General features: G+C 38.1%; 1 protein-coding gene across 1 annotated transcript in view; it reads right to left on the bottom strand.

Annotated features, from left to right (window-relative positions):
• LEKR1 (leucine, glutamate and lysine rich 1) overlaps positions 1-18,936 on the bottom strand; it is a 65,609-nt gene that overhangs the window by 30,215 nt on the left and 16,458 nt on the right. Inside the window, exons 3-5 of the mRNA XM_036351196.1 lie at positions 15,235-15,316; positions 5,647-5,724; positions 3,188-3,391 (exon numbers count right to left, since the gene is read on the bottom strand). Of these exons, the coding sequence (XP_036207089.1) occupies positions 3,188-3,391; positions 5,647-5,724; positions 15,235-15,316 (364 nt within the window). The remainder of the gene's footprint in view (positions 1-3,187; positions 3,392-5,646; positions 5,725-15,234; positions 15,317-18,936) is intronic.

An 18,936-nucleotide genomic window follows, 5' to 3' on the forward strand; every position in this document is an offset into this window, starting at 1 on the left:
GTGGGTGCTGGGTGGAGAGGGGTCAATGGGGAAACAAATCCAAAGTATCTGTAATACTTTCAACAATAAAGATAAATTTTAAAAAGGAAAGAAACTGATAAAGAAAAACAATATTGAGCTGAAAGAACCTATAAAGAATCAGCTTGGACTCTAGTGGGCCTTTCTGCTAGAAGTGTAGAGGAACGATAAGAAATGAAACACAATTGTTAGAGACATATTCCATCTTTTCCATGTTATAAAAAGCTGAAAATGTGCAGCTATTTTTGGATGTCATGCAGCTATCCAATTTCCTCTTTAGAACCAATTCTACAGATATTGCTGCTTTAGGTTTATAGGAAACAACACAAAATCGGGTCCTAAATTTGGATTGACTAAGAATCCAATCAAGAAGATTTTCAGTAGAATACAGAATTGAACTCGCAGCTCTGATTTTTGGCAAGTCAGAAACTCTCTGAGCCCGAAACACTGGGGGCTTCTGAGTTTTAAATCCTGTCATCAGTGGTTTGATTGGGATTAAATTCATTCCCATCCACACATCCAATATTTATTGAGTGTCTACCAGGTGTCAGGCAGTTTTAGTCTCTAGGGATACAGTAGATTTTTCTAGCCAGTCTTTGGAAATACATGAATGCAACTCCCAAATTTTAGGAGAAATGAAGATCCTGAGTGGTCGGTGTCTTTCTGAAGTGGTGTTATTCACAGGAGGCAGAGCTGGCTCCAGCTCGTACCAGCCTAGGACTGTCTGCAGTATGTAATGCTGCCTTCACTTTTCATATCTGGGAGAAGGGCTGGCCATCTGTAGCATTCTACCCCGCAATTTCACCAGATATATTTTTTAAAATAATGTTTTAGGAGTTGGTACAATAGGCAAACTAGGATCTACTCACAAGTAAGATTATTTATTTTTAAAACTTTAACTTTTAAGTTCTTAGACCAAAAAGAAAATGAGAACCTAATTTCTTGCATACACGCAAACATTGAGATTCCCTTAATTGTAGTTAAAAACGTAACTGCAAACAAATGTCAAACCATAATGCCAAATGACAGCTTTCAGTTCTGTTTCACAAGTTGTTCTAAAGGAGATGTCTTCACATTTTCAATCAAAGAGATAATTTTGATTTTGTCACAACTCCTGCCTCCGTTAAAAGCAGTAAGTCCGTGATATAAGAAGTCAGCCTCTTGCTCTGAGAGCTATTGATGGAGAGGAAATCAGAGAAAGAAGTGAGTCTTGGGGGGGAAACCCCAATGAGGTTTGTTATTTTGGAATGATATTCCCAAGGACACTTCATTTCATAATCCTTTACTAATAGGATAGCATCCAAATGGAATCACTCCATGGACTAAATAATCTCTATAACTCTAAGAGTAAGGCAGATAATCTTGAATTCAACAGACACTTACTGAATATCTACATCACAAGTGCAGGGTAGAAAAATTAATAAGATATGATCATTGAGGGGTTAGCAATGTAAGGAACGATGATAGGGAGGGAACTAATACATTTTGAGCACCGACAATCTACCAGGCATGATACTAGATATGTTAATCTTCACAAGAAGACAGCTGTTACTAATATGCCCATTTTACAGATAAGGAAAATGAACCTTTACGTGGTTAAGTTGTCTAAACTTGAGACTGGTCAAGGTGAAATACACACCTATGTTTGCTTAACTCTAAAGTCCATTTTTAAAAATACTAAGCCACACTACCAAAAGCTCACAAACCTTAAAACATTGCTTCCAGCTCCCTTTCTATATTCTATGCTTCTTATTGCTTCTAGCCTCCATGAAAATAGGACAAGCCTCAATGAACACAAATCTTCTCTTCCTCTAGAATGTGCTGTGGAATGTTTGTAAGCTCCACTTCTGATTGTACCTGAGAGTAGAAGACAAAACTCACCATGCTATATTTATTTATAGTGGGTGGGAGAATCCTGAAAGACTGCAAGGGTGGGGGAAGAAAACAAGGGGTGGGGGGAGAGGGGACTCCAAGGAGGTACCCTGGTTTTTTCTGCTTTCTGCAGGGCTGGGAGGCCCCTGAAGACCATGTTACAGCATGGTTGAGAAACAGCGGTCACATGGACAAAAGCTGACAAAATCGGGCCTTTTAAGGCAGATGCTGAGAGAATTGTGCAAACTGTAGGAGAGGCAACGTGGGTTATAAAGGTTAGACACAAGGACCCTGAGCAAGAAATTTACCTCGCTTAACCTATTTCCTTATGTGGAAAATGTGCAAACTCACACCTGCTTCACAGGTGAGGGCCACAGCTCTGTGAGCCAGTGCAAATTTAAAACTGACTTCCCCTCTGGGTTGGTGAATCAGGAAAAGTGTTCCTTTTAAGTTTGATGTAGTCCCATTTGTTTATTTTTTCTTGTGTTTCCCTTGCTCAAGGAGATATGTCAGAAAAAATATTGCTATGAGAAATGTCCTAGATTTTACTGTTATGTTTTCTTCTAGTATTTTTATGGTTTTGAGTCTAACATTTAATTCTTTAATCCATTTTGAGTTTAATTCTTGTGTATGGTGTAAGATGGTATAAAATCTAGTTTCATTTTTTTTTTGCATGTATCTGACCAATTTTCCAAACACTGTTTATTGAATAAACTATCTTTACCCCATTTTATGTTCTTGCCTCCTTTTCCAAATATTAATTGACCATAAAGGTGTGGGCTCTATGGTCTATTGGCAAAAATATCTAGGAAGGTTGTATGAATATGTTTCTTAGCATCCTTGATACTACCTCAATACCAGAGGTAACTGTGCTTATGGCAAGTCCTCAATAAGAGGTGTTGACAAATAACAAAGAGAAGAAAAGTAGAAAGCAATAAAAGAAAAAGTGATATAAGAAGAGTTTTCTCTACTGGAAAATGCCAGACTCCACCAGTGATTGGTCCAAGTAAAATTCAGTAGAGTATCACACGTGGTCTTTTTTAATCTTTTCAATAAAAATCTAACACCAATGTGGGTTCCAACTCTACTTTCATTAACTAACTGTATGACTTTAAGCACGAAATTTAACAATTTAAACTTTAGTTTGATCCCTGTAAAGTGAGGTCATGGGGTATAATAACCTTTCAGGTGAAATACATCTTTAATCCTGGGATTTCAGAACCTTGATGTTTCAAATATATATGGAATACTGACATAAACATTAACTATTTTTGGAAGAAATTATTCTTCACTGCACCTTTCATTTTTCAGTGTTATGACCTCTTCCTTTGTCTGGTTCAGAAGAGTTTTGGTTGTCTCTAGTTCATTTTCTGCAAGGTTCATCCTCCTTTTTATATCTTCTTCTTGCCTTTCTTTTGCAGTCAGTTCTTCCTGTAAAGTTTTATGTAGTTGCTGACAAGCTATTAAAGAGTCTTCTTTTTCTTTAAGCAATCTAGTATGCCTAAAAAGAAATCGAAAAAAAATCCATCAATGTGCATTAGCTAATACATTTTCATGTTTATCAAAAGTATGGAAATTTTCATTTGAAATTATAGATTATAACTTTAACATATAGAAATTAAGAATGCTAAGGAAATAGATCTGTTATTAAAATTTTCCCATCTAGATAGAAGCAAAAGTCAATAAATAGCTTCAAGATATTATAAACTTAGACAAACCAAGATGGCGGCATAGGTTAACGCCGGAGATTGCTGCCTTGAACAACTACTTCAAAAGTGAAACTAAAAGACTGAACGGACATCACCCAGAACCACAGGAACGCTGGCTGAGTGGAAGTCCTACAACTAGGAGGAAAGAGAAACGCATACGGACACTCAGAGGAGGCGCAGTGCTGAAGTCAAATTCTGAGGTGCGGAGTGCGCGGAGCGGGCTGGCGGCGGAGGGCGCGGTTGGCATTTTCAATCGGGAGGGAGTCACAGACTCTGAGCTCCAGATACGGGAGAGTCTTTAGGGACCCAGACTCAAACGGGAGAAGTGGGACTGTCTGGCTTCGGTCAGAGCGAGTGCAGCTTTCTCTCCGAGGTTTGCAGCGGGTGCTGGGACTCAGAGAGGCAGAGCCCCTGGGGACAGGACTGAGAGCCGCCATAACTGCTCTCTCCCCCCACCCTGTTAATCCTGTGCGACCCGCCCCGCCCAAGCCCTGCACAGAGGCATTTGCCAGATAGCCTCAGGCAAAGGCTAGATTAGCACCTCCCTAGAGGACAGAAGTTCTCTCACTGAAGACACAGCTGATTCTCACAGCCACTTGGCCTGGAGGTCAAACCCTCCCTGGTATTAGCTACAACAATCAAGGCTTAACTACAAGACTTCGAACAAAGACCACTAGGGGGTGCACCAAGAAAGCATAACAAAATGCGGAGACAAAGAAACAGGACAAAATTGTCAATGGAAGATATAGAGTTCAGAACCACACTTTTAAGGTCTCTCAAGAACTGTTTAGAAGCCGCTGATAAACTTAATGAGATCTACAAGAAAACTAATGAGACCCTCGATGTTATGTTGGGGAACCAACTAGAAATTAAGCATACACGGACTGAAATAATGAATATTATACAGACTCCCGACAGCAGACCAGAGGAGCGCAAGAATCAAGTCAATGATTTGAAATGCGAGGAAGCAAAAAACACCCAACCGGAGGGGCGGCATGAAAAAAGAATCCAAAAATGCGAGGATAGTGTAAGGAGCCTCTGGGACAGCTTCAAGCGTACCAACATCAGAATTATAGGGGTGCCAGAAGATGAGAGAGAGCAAGATATTGAAAACCTATTTGAAGAAATAATGACAGAAAACTTCCCCCACCTGGTGAAAGAAATGGACTTACAGGTCCAAGAAGTGCGGAGAACCCCAAACAAAAGGAATCCAAAGAGGACCACACCAAGACACATCATAATTAAAATGCCAAGAGCAAAAGACAAAGAGAGAATCTTAAAAGCAGCAAGAGAAAGAAACTCAGTTACCTACAAGGGAATACCCATACGACTGTCAGCTGATTTCTCAACAGAAACTTTGCAGGCCAGAAGGGAGTGGCAAGAAATATTCAAAGTGATGAATACCAAGAACCTACAACCAAGATTACTTTATCCAGCAAAGCTATCATTCAGAATTGAAGGTCAGATAAAGAGCTTCACAGATAAGGAAAAGCTAAAGGAGTTCATCACCACTAAACCAGGATTATATGAAATGCTGAAAGGTATCCTTTAAGAAGAGGAAGAGGAAGAAAAAGGTAAAGATACAAATTATGAACAACAAATATGCATATATCAACAAGTGAATCTAAGAATCAAGTGAATAAATAATCTGATGAACAGAATGAACTGGTGATTATAATAGAATCAGGGACATAGAAAGGGAATGGACTGACTATTCTTGGGGGGGAAAGGGGTGTGGGAGGTGTGGGAAGAGACTGGACAAAAATCGTGCACCTATGGATGAGGACAGTGGGTGGGGAGTGAGGGCGGGGGGTGGGGCGGGAACTGGGAGGAGGGGAGTTATGGGGGGGAAAAAAGAGGAACAAATGTAATAATCTGAACAATAAAGATTTAATTAAAAAAAAGATATTATAAACTTGAATTAGGTAATATATATGTAAACAATACAATAAGAAAGCCAAAGTACATATTAAATAAAATGTTATTTTAAATGTGGTTTCAAACTCAATTACTAAAAAATATTAATTAAAATATTTGCAATGTATACCTTGATTCAAAAATAACGGATTCAAACTTCAGTTTTCTAAGTTCTCTTTGACAGTCATCAGCTTCATTAGACTTTTTCCTAAAATAATACAAAAGTGGTTCAAATATTTTATTTCAAAATATTTAAAGTATAACTGTTTTCCCTTTTTTTAAAAAAAAAATCCTTAACCAAGGACATGCTTAGAGAGAGGAAAGGAGAGAAAGAGAGAGTGCGAGCAAGGGAAGGAGGAAAGGAGAGAGGAACACTGATGTGAGAGAGAAACACGGACTGGTTGCCTTCCCTCTGCTTCCTGACTGGGGATCAAACCCACAACCCAGCTAGGTGCCTTGACTTGGAATTCAACTAGGAATCCTATGGGTCATGTAACAACGTTCAACCAATTGAGCCACTCCGATTGGGCTGTTTTCCTCTTTGTAAAGGTGTTTTTCATTTATTACTTTTCTTATCTTTATATTCTATTTGTGGTTATATATGCAGATTTCCTTGAAATTAGAAATATATAGTCTAAGGATTTTTCCTTGCCAAAATAAATCCAATCTGTTAGTCTGACTATAGGGTTTTTCTTTATCATTATTTTATTTAGAAACACATTCTTAGTATCTTCATATTATTTCTACTTTTATGGCCAAGTAAGCTCCTATCAGACTGATCTCCATTTAAGTAAAAGTCTAAACTTTGGATACCATTTTTGAAAAAAAAATGAAAAACCTCTATATGTAGGTATTGGAAAGTAACCAAGCAGGCAGATTCTGGAGGGATATTAACACTCGGAGTGAGGTGACAGCATGGTTTTTACTTGTTGGCTTAATGATTTTACACTTAAGGACAGGCCCAGTCTACACTCACCATGTGGGGGAAACTAAAATTCTGATAGAAAACTGGTAGCAAACTCACAGTCATTCTGTCCTGAAGAACTAGAGCATAGTGTTTGGGGAAACCACAGCTGCTGTGAAGGATAAACCCTGAATAGGAGAGAGCCAGAGAGAAGGATCCCAAATGCTGCATAGAAACTCTGCCCACATGTCTGGCTGAGCTCAGAACTACATGTGCACAGGGCATATTCCTACCAGCCTAGATAAGGAAAAAAGAACGGAACTATGAGGCCAAAGTAATTGTCTGATAAAGCAACAGCATCCTGCCATTATTTGGAGAAATATAACAGAATCTAGAATCTCCATAACATAACATTCACAATGTCCAGAATAAAAATTACTCATATAGGAGAAACAGAAAAGCATAGCCTATTCTCAACAGAAAAGATAGTTAATAGGGAATGACTCTGAATTGAACCAAATATTGAAATTCACAAAGATTGTTAAAGGAGCAATTATAATTCTGCTCACAGAATCGACTCTAATTAATGAAAAGATAAGAAAAATCTTAGCAGAGAAATAGAAACTATTGAAAAGAGTAAAATGGAAATTCTAAAACTGAAATAAACATTTGTCTTGATCTTATATAATTGGTTTTGTAACAATACTAGAAAAGTTAATATATGAAGAATGATTAATATTCCAATTTACATTTATATAAACTGTTCATCAAGTCATTATCCAAATGTACCTTAAAATAGCTTATACTGAACGATGAAATGTTACTTAGATTATCAATGGGTTTGCTCTACTTGCAGAATGACTTAGTTTCCAAAAAATGACTTTAAAACATCATGCACATGAATAACATTCATTTATTTTAAACCTTTTTTATAGTAAAATATGATAAAATTGTAAGATATATAAAATTACATTTAAAAATACATAATATAACAAATTATTATTAAGAGAACATTCTTATAACTACCATCCAGGCCAAAAAAATAAAACTTTATCAGCTACCCTAGAAGCTTCATATTCCTGGTCCCAGCAAAGTCCCTTCACCCTTAAAAAAAATATCCTTGTGAATTTTATGGTTATCACTTTGATTTTCTTTTTTTCTTTTTTTTAATTTTTTTTTTTATTGCTTAAAGTATTACAAAGGGTTGATTTTCTTTGGGGTGTTATTACCCAAATTTTATTCCTGAACACTAATATGCAAATTGTCCCCTCAGGAGTTTGACCAGGAGAGTGGGAATTTGATCACTCACTATGATGGGCAACCAGCAGCTGCAGCCAAGCACTGAGGGAAGGAGGAGGCGGGGAGGCGGGGAGGCCTAGGGACCCTACCCATGCACAAATTTCATGCACCAGGCCTCTACTTTCCAAATAAAATGTTAGGAAAGAAGGAATCAGGAAAAGATTAACATGCCATTAGTAAAGTGGGCAAAGGCTCTGCTCAGGGAAGTCACAAAGGAAAGAATACCAAAAGCCACATATGCAGGGATACAATTTTTTATCAGTTAAACTAGCAACTTTTTTTCTTTTTAAGTTATAATACCCAGTGTTGGTTAGAAGAGATGGGTATTTACAAATACTGCTGAAAGTTTGTATAATCTTTTTGAAGGGCAATAAGTCATTATGCATTAAAAACCATAAAAATATGACATCTGGTTCTAGCAAACATCCTAAGGAAGTAATTGTGAATAGAAAGATTTATCCATATGAATTTCTAAAAAATTTACTTATAAAAGTGAAAAATTTGGAAATTCTAAAAACCAAAGGATTAGTAAATAAGTTATGGTTCATATGTAGATTGAAATACTAATCAATAAATGTATCATGTAATGATGTGAGAAAGATCATAGATCACTAAGTAACAATCATAAGATCATAGATCACTAAGTAAAAATATGTTTAAAATTACATTATTTAGAAAAAGGAACTATAAGGCTATCTCATAATATAACTACAATGTTCTTTTTTATATATCCCTGTATTTTCCAAGTTTTACACATTTGATTTGAAATCAAACAAAAATGTTACTTCAAAAAATGCTTTGAGACTCATCAGCCCACCATGACTTTCATTCTGGGTTCAGACTCTTGTACACAGTTTTCCAAATCCAGAGGCAGGGACAGTGCAATTCCTTTTAGTGGTTACTTTATTAACTATGTGGACAATTGATCTGGGCTGCATTTTTTTAATGCCTGCTCTTTAGAAAGCCTATCATCCCAAGAAGTCCCCTCACCATGGTCCGCTCCCACTGCCTCTCCAGTTAAGCCATTCTTTCTATGGTCTACCCTTCATGACCCAATTGTTATCTTCACCTTCATTAGGATGGGAGAAATTGGAAGGGCTAGAAAGAATGCCTACATCTCTTTAAACACTGCATTCCTTCTTTTACTCTCAGCAAATAGTGTTAATCCTTTCTCTTCAAGTGCTTTGAATGAGCCTTCAGAAAGGCCCTTGGTGCTCCTGCCAATCAAAGCAAAGGGAATCAGATGAAATAATTGGATATTTTCCCCTAATCTGAAAGGCAAGGGTCAATACCACTCCACTCCTTTATATGAAATAGCCATTCTCAAACTGCCTCCTTGATATTTCTACTTTGCTATCCAAAGACATCTCAAACTTCCCATATCCATATCTCTTAGAGATTTTCTCACTTCAATAAGTGGTACCAACACAATAATGATACTGAAAGGTAACACCTTATATGTCTAACGTAACCCTCAAAGCGGCCCATTTTCCCTTCTTAGAGTTGAGAAAACTGAGACCAGAGAGAGATAGTAATGTACCCAGCTAGCAGTGCTGGGATTTGAACCCTAGCAGTCTGGCCTGGAGTCTAGGCTCTTGGTCACTATACTCTATTGCCTCTCAGCTGTCTGACCTGATGCTGAAAAACCCCAAACACCATCCTTTATTTTCACCTTCCCGTTCTAGTCCCCTTCTTCCACAGCCATGTCTACTCCATTGGTAAATCCTGTCAGACTGACCTCCAACATAAATTTCTCTTTGTCTCCACACTATAGCCTTACACTAACTACACCAGTCACATTCACCTATACGAACGCACAGCTTCCCACCTAGTCTCCCTGACTGCTCTTGTATTCCCATTCCAGCCCATTCTCCATGTAGCAGCCATACTGACTGCTTAAAACAAATCCGATCAATTTATTCGCTCGTCCAAAATTCTCCAACAGTTTTTCATTGCCTCTGAATAAATCCAAATTCCTCACTAGGCACTGGCTTATTAACTTCTTACTGCTGCTGTAACAAATTACCACACCTTAGTGATTTAAAACCACCCAAATGTATTATCTTAGAGTTCAGAGGTCAGAAGTCCTGAAATCAGAATGAAGGCTCATTCTGAAGGCTATGTTCTTTCTGGCGGTTCCCAGGGGAGAATCTGTTTCCTCCCCTTTCCAGCTTCTGGAGACCACCTGCATTCCTTGGCTTGTGGCTCCATCAAATTACATCACTCCAACCTCTGCTTCCATCCTCACATCTACGTTTGTGACTCTGACCCTCTTGCTTTCCTCTTATAAGGACCTTTCCTATTACACTGGGCCAGCCCAAATAATCCAGGATCATCTCCCAATTGCAAACTCCATAATTTAATCACACGTGCAAAGTCCTCTTTGACATGTGAGGTAACATACTCATAGATTCCAGGGAGTAGGACATTAGTTTATCTTTGGAAACCACAGCGTGTCCACCACAACTGGCCTTCTTCATGTTTCTTGAATTTGTAAAACTCACTCCAAGAATTTAGGGCCTTTGATCTCTCCGTTTTCAGATGTTAGCATTTTAGTATTGCCAGCTCTTTCCTGTTACTCAGATCTTAACTCACAGGCCGTCTGCTTAGGGATGCCACTCCATCCAAAGTATATCACCGTCCCCATTACTCACATTTCAGTATGCCTGTTGTATATTTTGTAGTCCTTAACATTACCTGAAATTACCTAAATAGCTCCACTGGAGCTTGTCAATCTTGTTACTCCAATATCTAGTGCCTGCACACAACGGTAATGCCACATAATCACCACTCAGTAAGCATCTTGCATTGAATGAATGAAGTGAAGTTAGCCTGTTCAATTTAGGATCATGCGAAAAGAAGATCTATACTCTGACAGACACTGGATGCCACCAGGCCACCTATTTGGGAGGCAAAAAGTTTTCAGGAATGATCAGAGAGGTAAGAGGAATATCTAGGAAAAGTTTTTCTCACTTCCAAGGAGACACCAGCAAAACAAGCCCTTCCTGCCTCTGGGCTGGTTACATATGGATGTGGCACCTGGAACTGCAGATACTTTGTGGTCACAAGGGACCCAGACTTGGGTGAAGCCAGGCTGAGGGCAGCAGGATGAAGACAGAAGGAACAGCAAGATCTTGGAGATACTGCTGAGCTGCTGGACCAACTAAACTTGAAACCACTACCTCTGTCCCTTGTAGCCTAAAGCAACCTAACTGATAAAATTTGTTTTCCAATACATAACAAGTTCTTATAAACCTTGGGATATAATTTCTTATAAACCTTATGTAAAAGAGAACCTCAAGTTCATCTGTTTAAAAACTGCCTCTCCCCCTTAAGTAAAAATACTCAAAACATATAAAAACATTTAAAAATCTTTAAATGACAAAAGAACCATCTTAAGTTGGATATGTGAAACCTATTCCCACCCCTATCCCTCACAAAGGGTGAGGACTGAAATTTTAAATGAACCTGATTTCACAGTACCTTCCAATTTCTGGAAGTTCAGAAGGTTTGGAGAGGCATATATATTAAACCTCCAGTTCATTTACAAATTGTGTGTCAAAATTTTTGAGTGAATTCTTTGGACTCCCAACTAATTTATCATAAAACAATGGCCAAGTCACAAATCTGGCTTTACTCTACAAATAAAATAGTACTTATATGTGCCTGGGGACCTCCTGAGCTCTGAGCACCCTGAGCAGTCCCAGGCCCTGATCCTAAATGCCCACCCTACTGCACTGAGTCCCAGGGGTAAAGGAAGGTAGTGGCATAGAAATGGAAATATTGGGAACAGCCAGCACGGAGAAAGGTTTCCAAAAGTTGGGACCATTTAAGTGGCTCTATCTTTGATAACTCAAATTTTCTAAAAATGGATACTCCTCCTATTCTCTCATTTTAAGAAGTTCTTATGCAGGCAGGAAGCACCCATTTTATAAACTGAGACAACAGCATCAGCATTTGTGCAATTGTAGAGTGATTTTCTCCAGGTAATTCATTGGATGGACTTTGGGGAGGTTATGTATTTCTCCCTCCAACTCTAATCTCCTCTGACTCTTACTATTTCTCAGCACTCACATTATAAATTATGTTAGGAACACAATGAACAAAAAATACCACCACAGCATGTGTTCATATTAAGTGGGCAGGCTCCTTGAATATATAGCGAATTCTGTGCACACTTATTCGGTAAAAATAATGCATGTCACAACCAATAAGTTTTATTCCTTTTCCTTGGTAATTTTATTTCTGTGTTTATCTTCTCTACTAACTTCCCAGGACTCCACTCCACTTTAGCCCGTAGATGCCAGCTCTACCTCTCTATTCCTGCACTGTTCCCTCTTCACTTCATGAGCTCCAAGAAACCTTCTCTCCATAGGAGGCATCTATATGGCCAAAGCCCTCCCTGATGTTACTAGAGGGTGGGGAATAATGATTTTTCTTTCTGGCAATCACTACCTTGTGTCTCTTTTTTGTGTTTCTTCTCACCTAGAAAATTACTTCCTGGATCTAGTGAGCCAAGGACCCCCTGTCCACTCATTTTTTTTTTTATCTCCCATTTATTTTTTATTTTTTATTATTAGTTAAGGTATTACAAATGTGTCCTCATCCCCCCCATTAACCCCCAACCTCCCCCCCACACACAAACTCATGCTCCCATCCCCCCGTTGTCCATGTCCATTGGTTTGGCTTATATACATGTATACAAGTCCTTCGGTTGATCTCTTCTCCTTACCCCCGCCCTCCCCTACTTTCCTTCTGGGGATTGATAGCCTGATTGCTGTTTCTCAGTCTTTGGGTCTGTCCCTTTTCATCAGTCTATGTTGTTCTCTATAATCACTCATTTTTTTTAATCTTAGCTACCATACACAGAAAGCGAACTATTGTATTTACTGTGCTATTAATCACAATGTTATAAAGCATGAATATTTGTTTTTTCTTATTTTACAAAAATAAACTATTTTGCTATAAATAATCCAAATATACATTCATTTTATAGCACATTTTTGGAATCTGTTTCTCCTTATGTTAAGAATTTTATTAATGGGGATTGCATTAAATCTGTATATTGCTTTGGATGATATGGACATTTTAACTAGGCTGATTCTTCCAATCCACGAACATGGAATGTCTTTCTATTTCATTGTGTCATTTTCAATCTCTTTTAATAATGCTTTGTAATTTCCAGAAGGTCTTACACATCCTTTGTTAACTTTATTCCTGGGTATTTCATTCTTGTTTTGTTACAATTGCAAAAGGAATTGATTTTTTCCTTTCTTTTTCTCAAATTTCATTCTTAGTATATAGAATACAATGAATTGTTGTGCATTGATTTATTATGTCCTGCAACTTTACTATACTTTTTTATTGTTTCTAATAGTTGTTTTTTTTTTTTTTGAGTCTTTAGGGTTTTCTATATAAAGAAACATGTCATATGCAAAAAGTGACACTTTTACTTCTTCATTCTCAGCTTAGATAGCTTTTATTTCTCTTGTCTGATAGTTAGGAATTCTAGTTCTATGTTGAATAAGAATGGTAAGCGTGGACATCCTTGTCTTGTTCCTGATCTTAGAGGAAAAGCTTCGTTTTTCACCACTGAGTATATTAGCTGTGGGTTTGTCAAAAATTGCCTTTATTATGTTGAGGTACTTTCCTTCTATACTCATTTTATTTGAGTATTTTAACATATTGTTCTTAGGAGTAGTCCATGGTCAATACAAAACATTTGGTTGCTAAGCAATCTAAATATTTATATGTCTGATGAGGTTCATCTCTAAAACATCAGAACTGAAAACCAGAGCTATCAGGTTATATACCACAAACTAAAAATATTTACTTACTCTAAAAGATTATATGAATTCTATTTTAGTGTTATAATTATAGGTGTGCTATATTTATACTGCAAAGTAATTTTTGAAATTTCTGAAATTCAATTTTTAAATCTTTTTTATCTATTGAATTTATTGGGGTGACATTGATTAACAAAATTATACAGGTTTTTTCCCCCCACAAATATTTTTATTGATTTCAGAGAGGAAGGGAGAGGAAGAGAGAGAAACATCAATGATGAAAGAGAATCATTGATCGGCTGCCTCCTACATGTCCCACACTAGGGGTTGAGCCCGCAACCTGGATATGTGCCCCAACCAGGAATTGAACCATGACCTCCTGGTTCATAACTTGATGCTCAACCACTGAGCCATGCTGGCCCGGCAAAATTATACAGGTTTCAGGTATACCATTCTATAATACATTGTCTGTATACTATATTGTGTGTTCACCACCGCAGGTCAAGTTTCCTTCCGTCACTATTTATCCCCTTTTTACTTTCCTCTACCTCCCTCCACCCCCGTTTCCCTTTGGTAATCACCATACTGTTGTCCATGTCTATGAGTGTTTTTTGTTTTTCCCCTTCTCTTAATCCCTTCACCCTTTTCACCTAGCTCTCCAACCACCCTCCCCTCTGACACCTGCCAGTCTGTTCTCTGTATCTATTAGTCTGTTTCTATTTTGTTAGTTTATTTTGTTCATTAGATTCCACATATAAGTGAAATCATATGATACTATCTTTCTCTGACTGGCTTATTTCATTTAGCACAATGCTCTCCAGGTCTATCTATGCTGTTGTAAAAGGTAAGATGTCCTTCCTCTTAACGTCTGAGTAGTATTCCACTATGTAAATGTACCACACCTTTTTTATCCACTTGTCTATTGATGGGCACTTGCGCTGCTTCCAAATCTTGGCTATTGTAAATAACGCTGCCATGATCATAGGGGTGCATATATTTCTTCATTTTTAAACAAAATAGTGCTCTGAATATTTTACAAGGGCACTTTCTTATCATTTGTTTGCCAATTATTTTATTACTTATATAAAATGTAAGTACTCCAACATTTCAAAAATTTTCAACTATCTTTTGGAACCTAAAATTGGCAATTTTTTTGTTTTGTTTGTTTTAAACATATTTTTATTGATTTCAGAGAGGAAGGGAGAGGGAGAGAGAGAGATAGAAACATCAATGATGAGAGAGAATCATTGACTGGCTGCCTCCTGCACACCCCCCACTTGGGAACTAGCTCACAACCCGGGCATGTCCCCTTGACCGGAATCGAACCTGGGACCCGTCAGTCCACAGGCTGATGCTCTATCCACTGAGCCAAAGCAGCTAGGGCTAAAATTTGTAATTTTAAGAAACAACTTCAATATTGTTTCTTCTGGGCAGATAATATAGAGACAACAATAAGAGAAAAACCTCAGAGACTCTTTCACATGAAGTTACTAATTTGAACGACCAGGGAAAGCTTTCATACATGGATGGATAAGTAAATTTCTTACTGAGGGAAAGAAACATCTCATGTACTTAAAAATATTTCCAGGTCCTTCGATATACAATCTAGGCCAGAAAAATAGCCGGGAAGAGCAGCAGGTGACCATACCCACACAGCCGAACCCCTGCAGAGGAGTCACAGGGGACCCCTGGGGGGCTTGTACAGGTGGCTTAACGTTCACCATCTTACATGAACTTTTCTTTATAGCTGTCCAGCTCGGTCACTGCCTTCTGAAGTTTTAGCCCGAGTCCCTCTACTTGACTTTGCAAATCTGAAATGACACAATATATTCATCCAATTAGGACATTTTAAGTGTCCAGATAGCTTCATAGGGTAAACCACACTCCTTTGGAGTTGCCACGCAGCAGCCCCCAAAGAATCGGGCAGTTAACTGTTGATTCCACTTTGCCCGGATGACCACATGCAGCTTGTCCCTACTCTAAAACCCCATGGAGTTCATGGGTTTTGGCAGACCCAGTTTGTTGGCCTCCGTTTGCCACAACATCATGCTTATTTTCAAACAGCTAATAGGCTGAATTTTACTCATGTTTCCCAAGGACATTTATGTAGCCAATACACATATGAATTCCTGATCACGTGGCTCACTTGTGAGACTGCCTAAGCTCCTCCTGTGGCCTGGAACTAGAGTATTGCTGAGGCCTCCCGGTAGAACTGAACTAGACAAACCACGTGCGAGGCTCCAGGTAAAGAATTTGTTAACTCTGGGTAGCATCTAATAGGCATTTTAATGACTTTCAAAGCCAAGGAGATGCAAGCAAGAAATTGGCTTCCACAGTCTTGAACTGCAGAATTAAAACAGAGTTTAAGGAAGATTATTCAAACAGCCATGTCTAACATGTCTGTGGATGCAGAACTGAAACTAAAGCACAGGAACAAATGCTTGAATTCTCTGAGTCCTGCCATTAGGCTGTGTCAGGGAACTGTGATCTGAATCCCAGCCTCAGCGATAGCCCTTGTCAGCACTTTTTTTTTTTTAATCCTCACCCGAGGATATTTTTCCATTGATTTTCAGACAGTGTGGAAGGGAGGGAGGGAGGAGAGGGGGGGAAGGGGATAGAGAAAGAGAAACATCAACACGAGAGAGACACATTAATTGGTTACCTCCCACAGCACCCCAACTAGGGCCTGGGATTGAACCCACAATAGAGGTACATGCCCTTGACCAGGATCGAACCCTCAACCCTTCAGTCTGCGGGCTGACGCTCTAACCACTAAACCAAACCAGCCAGGGCTTGTTGGCACTCTTTTTGGAGATAAGGTGAAAAACAGTATGGAGTAATTGGTTTCTACGAAAAAAATATTTAAAACACTGGAATGATAAAATCCCTATGTTATATCTTCTTGGGTGTTTTAATAACATATTTTTAATAATAAACTTTAAAGTCTTTATGCATGCATACAAATACATACATATATATATATATATATATTCAATCTGCCTTAACTTTGTTTTAGAAAGGAGAGCCATTTTCTTAAATCAGAAAATAAATTCACTCTAAACAAATGTTTTAATTAGAATTTATCAGATATTGGCATATTGGCATAAATCTTGTGTACCCAGTACTTTCACAGAGAGTATTACATTTTATCCCTGAAACTGCCTTGAAGTTGCTAATAGCCCTATTTTCTGATGAGGAAAACATGAGATGCTCTCTGATTCTCTTGCCTGGTATCTTACAATGAGTAACTGCATTAGCCTACAGAGAAACTCAGTAAAGATTTTAAACTCTGCTGAGGCAATAAATTTGAGAAAAAATAAGATTCAACAGGACTTACTAGGTAGGTAATATTTGTGGGGTACAACTTTCCATTTATCAAGTAATAACATTATATGAGAGAAAAGATAAAATAAATGGAGAATTTATTTTTCAGTATAACCCCCATTTAGAAACATAGCAATCTCAGAAGTGTTGTGTGATGTGTTTCCTTGTCATTAAGCTCATGTGTGCTTGCAGAGGGGTTCTAGTCACATGGGCACAGCTCAGAGATTTGGGCCCACCCTCTGAAGGATACGCAGAGAGGAAGTTGGTGACTGTTGGTGTGTTCCACGTCCCAGCACAGTGTAGAGTGCTTTCTCCTGTATCATTTCATTCACAGTCGCAACAGCCGTGACAGACAGCTACACCTTTTATTTTTACCAGTGAAGACTCTGAGGATCAGAGTAATTAACTAGCTTATCAGAGGTCAGACAGCTGGTTAGAAGTGATCTTGTGATTCAGACTCAGCTTGGCCTCATTCCACAGCCCTTATTTTTCCAACTCTCTTATACTGACTCAAAATACAAAAGCTAGAAGGGAATATAATACAGTGGGGCCTTGACTTACGAGTTTAATTGGTTCCGAGACCGAGCTCGTTAAGGAGCTCATTACGGAGCTCGTTAACTCAAATTACTCTATCAACTCAATGCAAAAAATTGGCCGAGAGACAGCTGGTATCTCAAAAAACGCGTTCGTCGGGACACTCGTAAGTCAAGGCCCCACTGTATTTCTCCATGAAAGTGTGGGCAGAGTAGGTTTAGACTTGCTTAGCATATCCCAGAATCTCTAAAGAGATATATTTTAAGGCAAATGAAAAGTATTGTTTTATATAAAATATGTAGTAAATCAGTGAAATTTCTAACTCCAACAGGTGATTTATATTTTAATTTTTGAAAGTTTAAAAATTAATGTATTATAATTAAGGAAGATACTAAGATAAAGTGGTGTCATTATGACCAACTTTATGAGACTAACATTTACAACTTCCCGTTAAATGTCCGTTGGTGGTTTGGCAGGATATAATCTTAAACTCTAGATGAAGCATGGGTCTGAGGCCAAATGACAAATTCTGTTATTACTTCTAAATGCTATTGTTAAGGGGGAGAATTGATTACCTTAAAAATCCCAAAGAATTGATACTTGATATGTGAATCTCACACAATTAATTCTCAATTACCTGATAATTGGAACAGACAGTAAAACTGGCAGCTAATTCAAAACCATTTCTATAACATTGGAAGTATCCTTAGGCTCACATTTGAATATATTTGGTCATCACAGTTCCAGAATTTACTGGGTTTAAAGGGAAATAAACTACACAATCATATCCAACTCCAGGAAAAAAAAAACAAACCCATTATACTCTCCACTATTCATCTCTCGCTATGCCCACCTATATTTCCCTTTCTCCCTATTTCAAGATAAACATAGACCGCTTAGTCTTTAATTCACAATACCCAATGATTGGAGAAGCCGCTTCCTGCAGATTACTCACTATGTTTTTATAGCATCTCTGAGTAAAAATAAGGAAAGCAAATATACGTTTTACTTCAAAACACAGAAACCTCTGAAGAGACTGCCATGTGAAGTAAATAGAAACAGGAAATATAAGTAATGTCAACAAATAAGCCATATAAGCAGAGAAGATATCACAGATAATTGAAAAAATTATTCATGATGTGGATGAATATCTTTTCATAGCTTCTTTCTTTCTTTTCTTTTCTTCCTTCCTTCCTTCCTTCCTTCCTTCCTTCCTTCCTTCCTTCCTTCCTTCCTTCCTTCCTTCCTTCCTTCCTTCCTTTCTTTCTTTCTTTCTTTCTTTCTTTCTTTTTACTTTTGGTTACATTTTCTCTAGTAAAGGGGGGCTAAGGATTGTTTTAAAAATGCCACAGGCCATATGTTTACTGTTCTGAAAGAGGCGGTAAGCATCCTATTGGTTTATAATTGGTTCTGGTAGACTAGTAGGGTCCTTTTGTTTTTGCAAGCGGAGTGCCCAGTTCCTGTCCTTAATAAATAAAGGAACACAGTTAGGATAAGCAGCAGAGAGATTAAGCCACCTGCACTAGACAGCGCCTTCAGTTCCCGAGGCAAGGAGTTCTTAAATAAGTGTATT

This window comes from Myotis myotis, unplaced genomic scaffold, assembly GCF_014108235.1.
Source record: "Myotis myotis isolate mMyoMyo1 unplaced genomic scaffold, mMyoMyo1.p scaffold_m19_p_2, whole genome shotgun sequence".
In the NCBI taxonomy this organism is placed as follows: Eukaryota; Metazoa; Chordata; class Mammalia; order Chiroptera; family Vespertilionidae; genus Myotis; species Myotis myotis.